This window comes from Carassius gibelio, chromosome A17 (genome assembly GCF_023724105.1).
Source record: "Carassius gibelio isolate Cgi1373 ecotype wild population from Czech Republic chromosome A17, carGib1.2-hapl.c, whole genome shotgun sequence".
NCBI lineage: Eukaryota > Metazoa > Chordata > Actinopteri > Cypriniformes > Cyprinidae > Carassius > Carassius gibelio.
The window spans coordinates 15692720-15710599 of NC_068387.1; the positions used below are offsets into that span (position 1 = coordinate 15692720).

Sequence of the window (17880 nt, forward strand, 5' to 3'; positions counted from 1 at the left end):
TTCAGTTTTGGCCACCAACCGATCTATGCATCTCTTTTTCCATTCTGTACACTTTTGTTATTTATGTGTATACAATTGAATATTTGTTTTGTATTTGTGTGTCAGATGGAAGATCTGATGAAGGAGGTGGCGCATCTCAGGGAAGAGCTGAAAAATAAAGATAAAATCATTACACGACTCACTCATCAACAGCATCAACAATCTGTGAGCCATCGCCATTCCTGACACATTCACACTTGTGCTCATTTTGACCATTTATATTGATTGACAATACATAATGCATGAGTGACTAATCGGAGCCTGCAGTGTCTGCTAGAAGATACTGTAGTCATGCTAACTCCATGTCTGCATGAATGAGATGAAATCAGGACGAAATGTTCTCAGAACAAACCCACATCTCATACTGTTCATTAATTTCACCGTTCCAAGCCATAAAAACTGCGAATTGTGCATCAACACGTGCACTTTAGCCTTTAATCCCAATTACTGTCACCTTCAGTGAGCAATTATATCATTAGCTCTAATAAACTTGCTCACCTCTTTTGCATTATTCTGATTGCAAAGGAAAGATGAAAGCAATTGAGATTTCCTTACATTAGAACAAGCGTATGTTATTAGTGGGGGTTAAGGCAAGGTTCATTATTAGTTATACATTGGGTAAGAAAATTTATGGAATTTAAACTCTCCCTCATTTCTTGTGCTATTGCCATGAATGATACCTCAAATTCTGTGGTTAACACACATGCTTAAAGTTTAGTAGTTCTGAGAAAATTTAGATTGCAAATCTACTTTGAGTAAACATAAAAGTAATGATTTATTAGGAATAATGTATTAAAACATTTTTTATAATAATAAATGGCTTTATTTTAATTTATTAATTGATTTATATTTATTTATCAGTAGTAGTAGTATTTATAATAATTCCTAATGCATTGTTGTTTAATGATTTTTAGTTGTCGTGTCACCCTACAAGTTTTGAATGCATAAGACATTTAAACCATTTGTATTTTATTTACAATGTGTGCAAATCAAATTATTATTGCTTTGATTATTTTTCTTTCAGCCGGTGAGATGTCAGTGTCATCAGCAGAAATCAGGGGTCAAAGGTGAAAGAAAAAGAACTCATCATGATAAATCCACTCAGACGACATGGCGACCGCCGCATCATCACCCTGCTGTGAGTATTTTTTAGCTATCTGGCTACTTGATCGCATCATCAAGGCACCAAAAACTCTCCCAAAATGTCAGTTTAGTGAGTCAAGTGCATCTATGTGCGTCCTTGGTGAGCCATCTGCCTTGTTTTCATTTCCTGTTTCCCTCTAAACCTCTCTAGGCTTTATAGGTGGCTAGTTGTTTACAAAAGGGGGAAGCAAATGTGTTGTCAGGGCTGACAAACTAGACGACACATTCCTTCTGTTCTTTTCCTCTGCTCCATCCTTTCCTCCCTCGCATTCATTTTTCATGGTGAAATAGCCCGACGGTCTCGCGGGATGCACTGAGCTGAGGCTCGTTTGCCGAGGTGCCGATTTAGCCAATTTGCAACTGCAAGGGGAAACTGGGCATCTACTACAGAGTGCAGAATGATTGTCATCTCCTATTTAAGTGAAGCCGTGCTGCACTTACTCTGGTGGTTTAGCTTTCAGAGCCCCAGCCTGAGAAGTTCACCAGGGGACGTGTTCTTATCAAGGACCGGCACACAATCAGTAAGGCCAACGGGACACAGGGCGAAAGCTGAAATCAGGAGAGATTATAGGGAGGAGAGAGAGTTGAGGGAGGTAACAAACGATGGATGAGAATTTGAAAGTGGAATGGGGAAGAGAAATAAACAGTTATTGAGGATTGGAGATAACAGGGCAACTTGTGTTCAGTTTGCATATATGTTAGTGTTTGAAAATAAAGAGTTCATAGTTTCTGTATGACTTTCACCTCCTACAGTCTGTGAATTTTCACCAACTTTCTTCTGTGGGACATAAATGAAGATGTTTAGATGATTTTTCCATATAATCAAAGTGAATAGTGACCATAGCTGTCAAGCAAAATTATCATAATATAAATTTTTGTCTGTTTCTTGCACTAAGCTGGTTTTAAAAAACTTTGAATATAGTGTAAGATTTGTAGGGATAACATATATGTAATTTAAAAAAAAAATTTGTGCACTTAGTAGCACTTGGTTCCCATTCACTTTTATCATATGTTCCATTCATTTATCATTCTCTGACATTCTGATTAACCCTTTGGGGGGAAAAGCCATGCAGGTATGGACAGGACAAATGGGTAAATATATATATATTTTTGATCAGATATCCATTTAATGTAGAAAATAAGTTGTAAAATCTTAGAAATAGCAGGAAATATTAGCTTAAAGGGATAGTTCACCCAAAATTAGAATATTTATCAATTTAGCCTGATGTTGTTCCACAACCATGTGACTTCGGAAAAAAATGAAGATATTTTTAATGAAATCTAAAGAGGTGAGGAAATAATGAGATAATATTATTATTTTTTTTTAATAATTTTTTTTTTATAATTAAGGTTTTTTGACGGGATGTTAAAAGTTGAACCTTGCATTTGTTTATTATGAATTAAGTTATCGGTGATCAGTTATTACTGGTCACAAAACTGCAAACACTAAAGAAATGTGTAGCATGTTAACAATTTTTAATCAGTGGTTGCTGGCTTTATCATAACTCAAACACTCAAATATTTGTTCTGCTTACCATGAGTGTGACGTGTTCCTGGACGGACTAACTTCGTTGTCCTTGGAACAACGTTCCTTTCAGTCTATCATAGATCTCACTCTTTCCGTAATGCTAAATGAATGCCTAAAATTAGCAGATAATGACTGGTTGATTGGACTCATTCCTGTGAATAATGCTGATTCAGGAAAATTTCCTACTTGCGTAAATGACATATTGTATATTAATTATGTACCAGTTATCATAGCATATTTTGTTTACCCCAGTTGTGTCTTGTAAAACAGCTGTTACATCGCATTTTGTCTATACTGTCATTTTAAGAGAAATCTGCAAATTGCACATTGAATACATACTCGGTAATGTGCTGTATCTTGTTTGTTTAAGCATTAAGTGAAGTGAAGTGAAAGTGACATTCAGCCAAGTATGGTGACCCATACTCAGAATTTGTGCTCTGCATTTAACCCATCCGAAATGCACACACACAGAGCAGTGAACACACACACACACACTGTGAGCACACACCCGGAGCAGTGGGCAGCCATTTATGCTGCGGCGCCCGGGGAGCAGTTGGGGGTTCGATGCCTTGCTCAAGGGCACCTAAGTCGTGGTATTGAAGGTGGAGAGAGAGCTGTTCATGCACTACCCCCACCCACAATTCCGTCCGGCCCGAGACTCGAACTCACAACCCTTCGATTGGGAGTCCAACCCTCTAACCAGTAGGCCACGACTTCCCACTGAGTTTTGCTGAGCCAGTATTTTGACTGGTCCACTTTACAGCTTTATTCTGGCCAGGAACAACCCACTTTGACAAGAAGAAACTTGCTTTTATGTACTGTTTGAGGGTGGGTAAATCTGAAATCGGTCATACTGTAAAAAAAGAAAAAAAAGAAAAGAAACGGCAGTCTCTATGAATGGTTCTGTCCATCAAAAAGTACAGATAGATTAACAGACATGAGTTAATACCAAGCCAAATAAGCAGTTGTGCTGATGAATATCCCATTTACTTGATGTTTAGCCAAAGCCAAATATCATTCTGTTTAGTTTGATTAAAACAGTTAATTTGTCTTAAGTCTGACTTAATCATGTTTTTTGGGTGAGTTAGATTTGTTAATGTTTTTAAAATATGTCTCTTATGATCCCAAAGACTGCATTTATTTGGTCAATAATACAGTAAAAACAGTATTTTTTAGTTTTATAACTATTTTATATTTAAATATATTTTAAAATGTAATTTATTCCTTTGATGGCAAAGCTAATTTTCAGCAGCCGTTAGTCCAGTGTCACATGGTCCTTCAGAAATCATTCTAATATGCTGATTTTGGGCTTAAGTAAAACATTTATTATTATTATCAATGTTGAAAATCGTTGTACTGCTTAATATTTTTGTGATAACTGATTTTTTTATCAGGGTTCTCAAGTTCCAAAAATTATTTAGGATGTTTAGAATAGAAATAATGTGTAACATTATAAATATCTTTACTGTCACTTTTGATAAAATGAACACATCTTTGCCTTAAAGGGTAAGTTCACCCAAAAATGTAATTAATGACTCACCCTCATATCGTTCCAAACCAGGAAGACTGTTCATCTTCGTAACACAGTTTAAGATATTTTAGATTTAGTCTGAGAGCTTTCTGTCCCTCCATTGAAACTGTGTGTATAGTATACTGTCCATGTCCAGAAAGGTAAGAAAAACATCATCAAAGTAGTCCATGTGACACCAGAGTGTCAGTTAGATTTTGTTGAAGCATCGAAAATACATTTTGGTCCAAAAATTACGACTTTATTCAGCATTGTCTCCTCTTCCGGGTCTGTTGTGAGTGCGTTCACATTAATGTATACATTAATTGAACTACAATCAGCTTTGGTCTTGTGTGCTTGCTGTAGGAGATCCTTTATATATTCAGTTGCCCAATTTTTATCACGTATACAGACAGATGAACACTAGCTTAAGTAAAAAAAACAAAAACAATAAAAAACCTGCTGTAACTCAATTGTAACTGTGCATGTAAACGTACTCTGAGTTATAATATAAAGGTAAACAAGTTTAGTGTTCTGTTCATAATGAAAAGGCTTGAGAGACTCAAGACCATGCTCACTTTCTGGGCATCAGGTTTACGCCATACAATAATTTGTTCCCTTTTGTTTTTTTCACTTCAACCTTGCATTTGATAATGCTTCATGGGGAAACCCCTTCCTCCAAATACTATTGAAAGCTTATTGAATCACACCAATAACATTGGTGTTTAAGCACACAAAATATAGCGAGGGCTTCTCTCTCTAAGTAAGGCAATGTTTGGAGATCATCCATTCAGAATCTTTTCCTTCAGCCAGCTTTCTGCAGGAAGCCTATCATCAAAGACTTCTCACCAATATTCTACACACTGCAGTCAGTGGACAATGCCCTGGAACACAGCAATCCCCTGCTGTGTTACAGTAAGTTTCAGACAAGGATTACCTCTAGGGATTGCCTTTCTTGCACAGAGCCAATTGAACATTCTGATGGCCATCATCTTGGCCATCATTCAAGGTGATGAACTCGCCCAACAAGCCCTGCTGTGCTCTTCCTTTAAAGCCTCTTTCGAGCCGAGAAGTGCCATGAGCTTCTGATATGGATCTGTCAGGGTATATCAACATTTATTAAAAAAAAAAAAAGGAAAAAAAAAAGTCATACAAAATTCATGGCAGTTGTTTCGTTTTGAGTTTATATCCCGACTGCTAGATGGTAGTCTTCATTTCTGAACTTAAACAGTGACAGGAAATACTAGCATTAAGACGTGCCACTATTATTAGCGTTTATTTAGTTCGCTGCCATTAATGGAGGATGAGAGAATTGTTCCAGTTCCCGCCTCGGTGTACAAAGCTAAGTGTGCTGTCTTTTAAGGTTTTGTGGTAACATTCGCCCCCCGCACCTCGGTTCCGCCGCATGTCATGTCCCCTGGGAAGAGCCACGACTGTTGCTTTCTCTCGTAATGGGGGCGTTTTGTGCAGTTGGGGTGGTGCTTGTGTGTGTGTGTGTGTGTGTGCGTGTGTATGTGTATATATACTGTATATGTGTATGTATATATGTGTATATATATATGTATGTGTATGTATGTATATGTGTATATATATATATATATACTGTATATGTGTATATATATATATATATACTGTATATGTGTATGTATATATGTGTATGTATGTATATGTGTATATATACTGTATATGTGTATGTATATATGTGTATATATATATGTATGTGTATGTATGTATATGTGTATATATATATACTGTATATGTGTATATATATATATATATATATATATATATATATATATATATACTGTATATGTGTATGTATATATGTGTATGTATGTATATGTGTATATATACTGTATATGTGTATGTATATATGTGTATATATATGTATGTGTATGTATATATGTGTGTATAATGTGTATATATATTTAAAACATTTATTAAATATTTATTTAGTTTCACATCTAGGTGGAATTTATTTTTTTATTTCTACCACTGTCTGTTCAAAATAAATGAAAAGAAACCGAGCCTAGTAGATTTTGTTTTTCCCTGTTGTATCGAAATCGTATCGAACCGTGACCCCCGAACCGAGGTACATAATGAACCGTGACATCTGTGTACCGTTCCAACCCTAGTAGTTAGTCTTCATAGAAGAGATGTGTGCCATTTCTCTCTGTGATGTGTTTTTTTTTTTTTTTTCTAAACTGTTTTGTGTCTAGATTCACTAGGGTTTGTCTCTGCAGCTGTGCGGGTGTTGTGTGTGTGTGTGTGTGTGTGTCACAGTTTTTCTGTGTGTTGCAGGCTGTATCCACTCCGCTCCTCTCTCCCTGGCAGTGCCAGTACCAGACTGCACCTCGTGCCAGCATGCCTCAACGCCGGCAAAGTGAGTCATTAACCCCTGACCTCTGACCCCATTCCCTTGGCAAAATGTTCAGATTTCTTTCCCATCATCCTCGGTTTCTTTCTCTGCTGTTTCCTTTCCTTCTTTCATATTCTGTCTCTCTGTAGGTTTATGGATATATATATATACACAATATAGTTACACCAGGCAGTGAGTCAGGGCTGTATAAATAGGATATTAGTGTAATGAGAGAGAGAGAGAAAGGAGGAGGAGGAGATGTGTTAGACAGATGAAAGTTGAATTTGTTTAAGAGGGTTAGACAAAGTCAGCAGATGCCCGCTGGGCAGTTTTGAAGCATCTCTGTCAGGTCTAGGTGGGTCACTGCACTGGGTGGATCACACCATCCGTCCCACAGTGTGTTTGTGTGGATGGCTCCGCTGTGTCCTGTCTTCAGGTGTGTTTGTGCAGGGATTTTTGGATACACATTGCTGTGCACCAGTGCGGTCAGTTGAAGAGCCAGCATTTGTTGTCTGAAACAGCATGAACACATGCAGGTTTAACAGATTGTGTGTGAGAGGGAGAGAGATCTGGGAGTAATAGGATTCACTATGGAAGAAGAGCATCTTTATGTCTGTATTTAAATTGGTTTAAATTTACTTTGGCAAAAGTAAATGTTATATTGTTCTGAATATAATAATGGATAAATGGGTAGCTCTGTCTCAAACTCATCCCATTGACTGAGCTTGAAGTTGGCTTGTCAGATCAAACAATCAGAGCTGCAAAAACCAAAGGTGAATTTAACCTACAAATGGCTGTAATTGGTTATAGTTGTCTGCACATTAACCTGGAATGGGTGTGGAAACCGGTTTTTGCCTAATAGAAAATAAAATGATAAATCTGATTTTTTGAGAGATGAAATTAAATTATGATTATGATAAATAAATAAGATATGTATACTACCATTCAAAGATAAAAGTTAGCATGAATCAAACATATCACTGTTTCCACAAAAACAATAAGCAGCACAAGTTTTTAAAAGACAAACTGTATTTAATATATATATATATATATATATATAAGAGGTGGAAATGAGCTTCTATGGATTAGAGAAAGTATATTACTTAGGAAAAAACGGCAATTAACGCCTTAAGGATTTGACTCCTATTCCAAAACTTTAAGTCCTTATGAATGAACTTAAAACTTGTTGCTATACCAATATTTTTAGCAACAGTTTTTATAGTAAGTTTCAGTAAGGTTCAATTTGCAATAAATTGAAGATAGTGTAACTGTGTGCACAGTAAATTCAGTTGTATTGTCCTTACTATGCTCTATCACAACTTTACGCCCATGGCAGTGGAGGATTCAGGTATATATCATGAAAGATAAGTGAGGACAGCAGTAATTTAGTTTTGTAGTCATTTAATTTTGCAAGAAGAAAGCTGTGATAATTTGATTGTAAACATTGCTGTAGTTCAGGTAGAGCAGATGTCAGATTGTTTGGTGTCTTCCTCAACCGATCGGACACTTTCTTCTTCTTATTTTTTTTTTTTTTACTCACTATCTGGTCTGTCTTCCTCTTCCCATGTTCTCCTCCCTGTCTTTTCCTTTTCTCTTCCCTCTTTCTATTTCCTGATTGGATGAACTTGTGCTCTGTGTTGTTTCTCCCCCTCTGCTTAACCCATAATACTCCGGGACAGGGGTGGAGCATCTTATACATTACTTCCGCGACACAGCGTGGTACAGTAACCTCTACTAAAAGCTTCAGCCTTTGCATGGTCATGTGACTTGAATGACCGATGCATGCTTTTGAATCTGATTTGTATTTTTGAAGCATGGATTCGTTTTTTTTTTTTTTTTTTCTGAAACATTCACTTACAAAACAAAATACAGTTGGCATGAGACATTTTTGGCTTGGTTCATGACTTTTTTGCCCAAACCACCTATATGAAGTCCTCTCTTCCTCCGTGAGCTATGATTGCTGTGGTTATGTCAGATCTGTCTTTGCTTTGATGGAGCTACAGTGTTGTTTACTGGTGTGTTCTGGGAGACCCACCATCTCTCTCAGCCTGCTCCCAGAGACTTTATCCAAACAGGCATCTGTCTGCACAGGTGAACCAGGGTTTAAATATCTCAAAACATACACACAAGCAATGAATTAGCCCATAGTGCAATTGTCCTTGGTTCTGTGACTGCACAGGGAGACGCTGAAACATTTTAGAGGGCAATTAAAATAAAATGATCCAATAACTCCTTCAGGATTCACATTTTAACCTCCTCTTCTACAAACCCAGGATATTAAAAACTCTTCTATTATCAAAATGGCCACATTTCATCAGCCAAATCTTACAGTAAGACGAATGACTGAATTAAAGCCAGACTTTATTACAACTCTCTCTGTTGTAATATCCAGCAATCGTGTTGCGAAGTTATCTTTTGAAATATTTTGGAGGGAGTTGATTCTCCCTGCTTTTCTTGGAAATCTGGATGGCTTTTTAATGCTAAATGATAAAGGATGTTTCTCTTCTAGGACAAACAGGCCAGTACTTTAGTTTTAAATAGACACCACCACAAACAAACAACAAACCTATGAAATAATTTTAATTATTAAATTATATATATTTTTTAAATTAGGTTTTCTTTACCAATAAATAAATAAATACAATTATAATTTGCAACACTAGCGGGAAATTATGCAGCTATAACTATGTGAGAGCAAAGAGTTCATATTCCTTTTTTTACTCTATTCTAAAGCAATAGCATTAAGTGCACAGCATTACTGATTTGTGATAGTCTTGCAAGCGTCCTACAAGTCATCATTGCAATTTTTGCACATCCTTATCACTAGTGTTATAGTAACTTTTCTTTTCAGACATACTAATCAGCAAATTAAAAAAAAAACATTTCAATACAACAGACAAAACCATTTGAACACAATATACTGTATGTAATCCATTAACATAAGTTTAGTGACAACTCCGCATTGGTCAGCTCAGCCATGCTTAACCCTCTGGGGTCTGAGGTGATTTTGGAACTCTTGAGCCTTGCATTGTAAAGACTCAATCAATAACCTGGTCCTTATTCTACTGGAATTATTTCAGATTCTTCAGGCACTCATTCAGAAACCCCTTTAAAAGGTTTCACAGATTTTGAATCCGTCCACTAAAGCAAAGCAGCATGGAATCTGTTTGCTGTTGCTGTTTTTCATTTTACTGTTTTGTTGCTGTTGTGCGTTTGGTGTTGCATGATTCTTTTGTTTTTATGATGTTAGTATTGTATGATGAAACCAATATTTTCAACTCTAAATTCTAATTAGATGAGCATTGTTTGAAGACAATATAAAAAAAAAAACACATATGATGAATTTTATAATAAAGTTGCTATGTTGCTTGGCAACCCTAAAACTGCATAGAGACAGTATAATGAACTATAATTCTTGGCACGAGAATTGTTTATCATGTACAAATTGTTAATTTGAACATTTGGTGTCATTTTTCATAATGCTTTTGCTGCTTTTATAAAAGCAATAAGGCTGTGGGGCTGTTCATTACAGCAATTGTACCACAGTAAAGGGTATTTTAGGTACTCATCTTTGTATTATGCTTAAGAATATACCTTAACCATACTGTAAAAAGTGGCATTGATTGTCTTATTGCTTCTTTTAATGAAAGTGTAGAAACAGCATTATGACAACAAGCTAATATTATAACCGTACACCACTGTTCAATAAATATTTTACACACTAAAACAATTTATCTGCAAAATTATAGTTTTTTACGGTAATGTCATCCTCTGGAACTGGGGCTTTCACCAATAAAGCAAGACATTTAAAATTAGTTGGACTTGACTGAAGCAAATCAATTATTGGTATAAACAGTTTATTAATATGTTTTAATTATTTCGATTTCGATTTTATGATTTTGAAAGCATTGTTGAAAACAGTAAAGGAGTTATTTGTCAAAGTTGTGTACTTTTCATTGGTTGACATTCTAAAGCCCCATTCACATTGACAGTGATTTGGAGTGACCAAACTGACCAGATGTCAGTTGTTTTCAGAGTTGGCAACAGAGGCGCAATTTTACCATTGAGAGTTTTTCGCATTTATGCAAATGGACAGTGATACGATGCGACAAATACTGAAAGGAGTGAAGACAGTGAAGCACACATGTCAGTCCACATCATTTAAGAAAAAAAGGGCATGGAAAATAATGCCAGTCTGTCAACATTTTGAGTGATCTATGTAAATGGGGTTTTAAGTTCTTACAGAGTTTAAAAAGTTACAGTTCCTGAGATGACTATTCTCACTAAGAGACCGAGATGGCCAGAGATAAATACATTTTGGATGTGTTCTCTGAAGGTGTCTGTACATGTGTCTGCACCCCTGAGTCTTTGGGATTATACATAGAGGATGTGACTGTCTGTACCTCACAATTCTATATTAAATACAATACTATTCGCTGGCAAACTTCCTGCACATAAACTCTCACACACACGCTTTTACCCCCTTGTACCTGCTTTCTTTAAGTGAGGAATGAGCATGTTGATGGCATGTGATACAATTGTTTTGTGTTTGTATTTGGAGATAATGGTCCCCGGCTGAATAGAAATGTGGCAAGCTGAATGAAATCACTGTTAGCCAATAGGGGGTGCTGTGGTTTCAGTACATTTCTTTTGCAGCTCATGAGAAACAGAGAGTGAATGAGAAGGAAACAAGGACTTGCGCCACTGTCATGGTGTACAGTTGTCTTCATTGAAACTCACATGCATACATGCTCATCCACCCAAAACAATTCTATTACCACATTATTGTCACATTTGGTTCGCAACTCAACAGTCAAGTAACCAATTCTCACTATTAACAAGTTGCTAATTAACATTACTTTATATTGGCTGTTTATTAGAACTCATGATGCACATTTGAACAATAAATCTTACCCCTAAACATAACCAACTACCTTACCAACTACCATTGAGCAGCAAATTAGTAGTTTACTGAAAAAATTGTCCATTTAATTCATTTGGATTCTAGTTTATTTGAATTCTACTTTTTTCTTTCATCATAAATTCAGGAATTGATTCAGAAATGAAAAGGCCTTCTCAGTTTTTGAATTGTGCATAATGCTGGTTCAAGCACAATTTAGTTTTTAAGTAGATAACCACATCGTAACCTAAGTGACTAATTTCTTAGACTTGCAGCCAAATTTTATAAGTGAATTTGACTAATCATTGCTGTGTAAACGAGACTAGCAACAGTTTTTGTCAGTTAAAATCCCTTTTTTACAGCATTGCTATAGCTGCTTCTGTAAACTGTTCTATGAATGGGATTATACGAGAGTCACACCTGTTTGTAAATACAGATATCAGTCCCATACACTGACTATGGGATTGTAACCCCCTGATCACAGATCTCAATCCTGGTTTATTGTGATAAATAATGTTGTGTTTTGTCTTCTGCAGCCTCAAATACTTCAGCCCATCAGTCACATCCCCAAAGAAACCCTCATCCAGGGAAAACTAGCAAGAATAGTCCCCACCGGGGGCCACAATGAAGCATGCACCGAAGAGGAATGGCTTCTTGTGTCCTGTCCTCCAGCCAACTGCACCTTTCCAATTCTTCCTCCTGCTAAAGACCCTCACATGGAGTCAAAATCTCTGCCTGACCCAGAAGAGCTGAGCCGGTTGCTTAGCACCCACCTTCGCATACAAGACGACAGTGAGAATGACTCACCAGGGGCTGGAGAACAGATTGCGAAATTGACCCCTGAAAGCCGTCAAAACAATCTCCTGCAGCACAGCCCGCGTGTCCTGCAACCTCCACGTCTACACAAATGGGTAACTCTCCCTGCTCTGTCTATAGGGGGCGGTAGTGGGTCAAACCCAAAACCAGGATCCTCAGTGATCCACCAGGCCCAGCAGCTTCTTCCTCCTCCTCTGTCCAGAGGTTTGCCATGCTTCAGTGCAGGGAACCACAACATTACTCGCGGCCGGCTCTCTCAGCCTTGGCCAGCAGTGGTCAGGAGTGAGGCTGACCCTCAACACAATGCTCCGGTACTGCTTGGCGTCTCCACAAGACTTAAAAAGCCAAAGATCCAGTGAGGGTCAGCTGCAGCCATAGACACTGATAAGGCTACCTCCCTGAATGCATGAACACACATGCGGCTTGCACTAGACTAGGTGGTGTTAGTGGCTAGGTAATGTTTTAAGCTAAACAAAGCAGCTAAGCTATCGCATCTAACTATGCAACAAAAAGTATTGTCACAATCAGCGAATCTTTCGCGCAAAACTGCTCTATCACTTCAAACTAAAAGTCACTGATCATAATTCCTTAACCACTAAGAAACCTTTACCACTCACAATTACATCAACCATACAAGATAATTATAATCTAGCTGGATCCTAATGGATTGATAAACTGAAGAAAAGACTGACAGACAGAAATTCAGTCTGAAAGAGAAGGCAAAAGCAGAAAACGAGTACTAGAGAAGTCTTTGTACTAATACTCAACAAACGTCAAAGATGACGTGAGTGCTGTGTCATTGACTGCCTGTGGAGATTATTCAAGACACACTCTGTGTCTGGCTATTTCCCCATGCGGTGTGCCCTCAGGACACCAACTCATTTAGTGGGTGAATATGACATTTACAACACCAACCTCCTGAGGTTTAACTGCGAAAACGCATATTATTTTTTTTGCAGCCTCACAGATCTGGTCTAAAAGAGAGAGTCATTATGTCATGTGACCCAAGTCTTCTCTCCAGTTTCCAAAGGAAAACTTCTCGGTCTGCTGTGATCTGATCTGATCTGTTTGTGTATTACTTTATGCCTCATTTCTCATCTTTGTCTGAATTCACCACATAAACACGAAGAAAACAGTGCAAGCTACAAAATCTTTTTTTTTCTTTCGTTTCCATTCCTACATAACGTCTTGTTTCCAAGTGCAGCAGAGTCTCTTTGACCTATAGACAGTGTTTTGGCAGGTGGGTATGCACGCCACTGACATTGTTCCCTTTATTTTCACCTTGGCTGCAGTCATGATCAGATGATTTTCAGTTTAATTAGGCTTATGCCTCATGTGTTAACAAGGTTCTTTTTTTATGGATTATGGCATGCTCAAAGCATAAACTTGCTTTTTCAACCCTCCCCTCCCCCACATTAGTTGAATACAATATTGCTATAATGCTTTTTCATTATTTATACATTAAGATGTTTACAGTTAAAATGCCTTTATTAATCTGTTTGGTCTGTTCCAGTGCTGCAGGAATAACATTTTTGCCTTGTCTTTGGAATAGAAATACTCTTGCGGTGAAACTTTAAATGTACATAAAGTACCTACCTGAGCAATTTCTTAATTTTTGAAAAAGATTTTTGTCTTGATGTTGCACTAACTTATTTTTGGCTCCGCAAGTAATGATACTTAAAACATTATCATTCATGGAAAAATTGGACAATTTGTCTTTTGCCATTAGGTTTGAATGATTTGTAGAGGTTGCTTTTGTTACCAGTAGCTGTTTTCTAAGGAGAATGGTTTTCAGTTTGTTCTCCTTATGGAAATGTTTCTCTTTCTTAAGGTCAGATTACATAAATATGTCTCAGAAGGTTGATAAGATTGTCTGTACTTTGAGTTTTTGTGCTTTTGGCATGCCTTGATACATAATGCACACTGTAATACATAAATATACAACAAAATCCACTTCATGGAAGCACATGGACTTATCTGTACTATGATTTTAAATATGCAAGAACCCACCTCTGTGTGTTTGTGCAATATATGTATCAGAGGGTGTATACGTATCAATATATATACCCTTAACCTTCAAAGTGGAAGTTTATTCTAAAGAAAAAATGTTTCCTTTTTTCCACCATACAAGGGGCATTTGGTATTACAACATGCTCTTACGTGGGCCATATACTTCTAGACACACCCTGAGCAGAGACGGGCAGCCATGTCTAAAACCAACTAAAGTAAATCAATAGAAGAAGGATATTTGTGTGTGTTTCTCTCTCACCCAACTCTGTGGTTATACTAAGCATAAAATCGATGGAGGGCTTGTTTTATAATGCTCTGGACGCACTTTGTTTGTATTTCTCTCTCTCTTTCTGTCTCTCTTTTTATCGGTGTACGTGTGCAGGAGGAGAGGCCACACATAATACGCTGTCTACTTGCTAATGCAAAGTCGCAGAAGTACATTGATTCCGTCTGCTGTGGTCAGAGGTGAATCGCTCATGTCAGTGTCTGTTTACAGATAGGAGCATCTTATCTTTCATTTGCCTGTTAACAAATGAGGTGATACACACACAAAAAATAGTGTATAATTAAAGGGATAGTTCACTCAAAAGCTGCTTATGTCATTCCAAAGTATGATGACTTTCTTCTGTGGGAGACACAAGTAGATCTTTAGCAAAAAGTCCATATAGTGAAAGTCAAGCACAAAAACGATCCTGTCTGCTTGCATTTTGGACCACATTGAAAAAAAAAAAAATATTCCTTTGTGTTCCACAGAGAAAAAAACAGGTTTGGAATGACATTTTCATTTTTGGATAAACTGCGTCTTTAGATGTGTCTAGAACTTCAACGTTTCAAGAATATCTGCAAAGATGGCAGTACCTTTAACTAATAACCATTAAGGAGCCGCAGTGTAGAAAAACAAAACCAAAAAAGAAAAAACCTTAATCAAGAACAGTTAATTGCATCAATAAAATACTAGGTATATTTCCTAATTGCATTATTAAGTGCACCTATACAAAGACCTGATACTGTTGTGTAAAATACATTTATGACTTGCTGCCCATGTGTTTATGACACCACCTGGGTTCTTATAACCTGAACAATTCTTTGAAAGCATGAAAGTGTCTGAAACAAACACTTACTATAAACTTAACAATTTCCCTTCCATATAGTTCATATCTTGTCATGTTTTTTTCCAACTGCTTTGACATGAAAGTATGCAGCAATTTCAGAATGCTACCATTGCTTCATTGTAGCTTCATGAATACAACAGCTACAACCTGTTTGTATGGACAGAAGAGGTGTTTACTAAAAGAGGAATGAATTCAAGCACTTTAAATTTCAACCTCAACACTGGAGAGACTGTGGTCTTTTTGACCGGTTTAATTTGCTGTCATCTTATAGTGTGCAACTACTTTTATTTGGCTGTTTGTTTTTTGATGTTCTGTCCCTGTGTGCCCTGGTCCAGTGGAAGTTGTGAGACTTTAATAAAGTGAAGGAATATAATTCACACTCTTTGTTGCAATTTCTTTGTGTCAGACATTCATTTGCGTGGATTGCTACAGCTCTTCTTTTTTTCAGGCCTGCTTTATGCCACTGTTCATTATACTAAGAATCCACACATTAGGAAAGAATTGTTTAATATCCTCAGAGTCTGCCCTAAACACTGTGTATAAACAGCCTTGACAATAAAGACAAATAAGAGCTGAACTTAAGCATTTTCTGAAGAAAAGTTTCAGCATTGTTTCTCCAACATAGGTGGGTATACAGAGAAATACAATTTTATTCCTTCAGTTTCATCGTGCAATTACACCAAAAACAGTCTGGAAATTGTCTTGACGATTTGACGATATTTTACTATAGATTTTACTATATAGATACTACAGATAGATGGACGGATAAATAGATAGACCACATATAATCTGCGTTTGTCTTTTTCAAATGTCTTGTTGCTGACAGCCTGTATCCCTTCTCAGGGCGCTGATGATTGTGTGAAGATTTGTTGAAGGGCAGAGATCCAGGAATGCTATGCTGCTGCCAACAAGTCATTCTCGTTTCTCAGTGCACTGAACTGAAAATGCTGCATCCTTAAATTCTCTGCAGCAGTGCAAAATACAAGTGGTGTTGATGTACAGCCTAAATCTCTGCATTTCCTGCTTGGAAAGTTGGAAGCTTTTATTTTCTTATATTTTTTATTTATTTATATTTTTGACTTTTTCAGTAACTTTATCAGTAAGTGAAGTTTTCTTCTTCTTTTGATCTACTAGGAAGTGTCAAAGAGGCCGGCTAAGGTGAGACTGGGCTGGTCAGTCAGCCTGTAGAAGCTTGTATAGGTGTTTGAAGTGTATTTGGCTTTGAAGTTGAGTGTAGGAGGGTTAACTCCAACCAGGACACTGATTGCTATTGTAGCATAGAACAGGAACTGAATGGAGGACTTATCTGGAGTCTTGTAGTTAAAGTGTTGATCATCTGACCCCATCTGCCCCACCAATCATGTTTTCGAACTGTAATCTAGAGGTCAAGATAGTAGATGGGTATCTTTGCAGTCGATGCTGAGTGTCTAATGGTCTCTTGACTGGATAAATTGGGTATGTGTGCAGTTTTTTTGAGAGAGAGAGAGACAAAGAAATAGGGAAGAGAGATTGGAGAATGCAGTGTGAAAGAAATTAATTACATAATTGTTGTCTGTGATTATCTGGACCTCCAGAGCAGGTTTGTTTTTCTGTTGTTCATTTGTTTATTTCAATCCAAAACAAAGGCACTGACAGTCTTTACATTTCCTTGTAATAAAAAACTACAGAAAGAAAGGTTTGGAAAATGGAGAAGAGAAAACAAAAAGAGCCAACACTGTCCACTTTTCTCTCACTTATTTCTCTTTTTCTCTATAAAATTGCTTTTCCAAGCAAGGTTAGGTCAGAGGATTATTGAGGTCTTTGCCACAAGCTTTACAATGCAGTCCATAAATGGTTATTGAGGTTAATATTTAATAATATACTAATATAAAAACTATTATGGGAAAAAAATATTAAGTTTTAAGCAAATCAAGTGCAGAAGAGCAGTTTAATGCAGAAAAGTGTGTATCCGTTTGCTTGAATAGGCTGTGCTGTCTTAGAGAAGAGGAACGTTAGAGTAGTATCAAGCATTCAGACATGCCCCACTTGAACCTCTGCTCTTCATAACCACGCAATCACTGGAGTGAGCACTTAAACTCATCTTACAGGCTGCCTAGAGGTCAGACAACACTTGAAGCTCTGTATTCAGTGCCCATTGAAGAAGGGTTTGCTGTCCTGCAAGCACACAAGGAGGTCATCATGAACACTGAGGCCTGTTTCAATACTTTTTCATCTCGATGTCCATTTTAACAGTAAGTTCATAATTCATGTGAGAGGTGCGCGCTGTGAGTTTCGGCAGAGCTCCCCACACATCTGTTGGGCCTGAAGTTCCTCATGCAGTCACTGACAAGCAACACTTTCTATGCATATAATAATAGCAGTTTAGTTACAAATTGGGCTTTGGGTTCTGTTCTGTATGAATCAATTACCATTTGGATGTTAAAGTTATCCCTCCTTCTCACGTAGAATGCATTTCCACAGTCATGT

The 17880-nt window shown here is 37.2% G+C and overlaps 1 protein-coding gene across 3 annotated transcripts in view; it reads left to right on the forward strand.

The window, feature by feature from the left end:
* The window catches only part of LOC128031552 (serine-rich coiled-coil domain-containing protein 2), a 32403-nt gene extending 16610 nt beyond the window's left edge, over nucleotides 1-15793 (forward strand). The window contains exons 8-12 of one of the 3 annotated variants that reach the window (XM_052619870.1): nucleotides 106-204; nucleotides 1064-1177; nucleotides 6519-6600; nucleotides 8256-8295; nucleotides 12013-12209. In XM_052619870.1, coding sequence (XP_052475830.1) covers nucleotides 106-204; nucleotides 1064-1177; nucleotides 6519-6600; nucleotides 8256-8295; nucleotides 12013-12073 — 396 coding nt within the window. In that variant the 3' untranslated portion in view covers nucleotides 12074-12209. Of the gene's footprint in view, nucleotides 1-105; nucleotides 205-1063; nucleotides 1178-6518; nucleotides 6601-8255; nucleotides 8296-12012 lie in introns of all 3 variants that reach the window. The other 2 variants (XM_052619871.1, XM_052619868.1) reach the window with 2 other exon arrangements.
* The last annotated feature ends 2087 nt before the right edge of the window (nucleotides 15794-17880 follow it).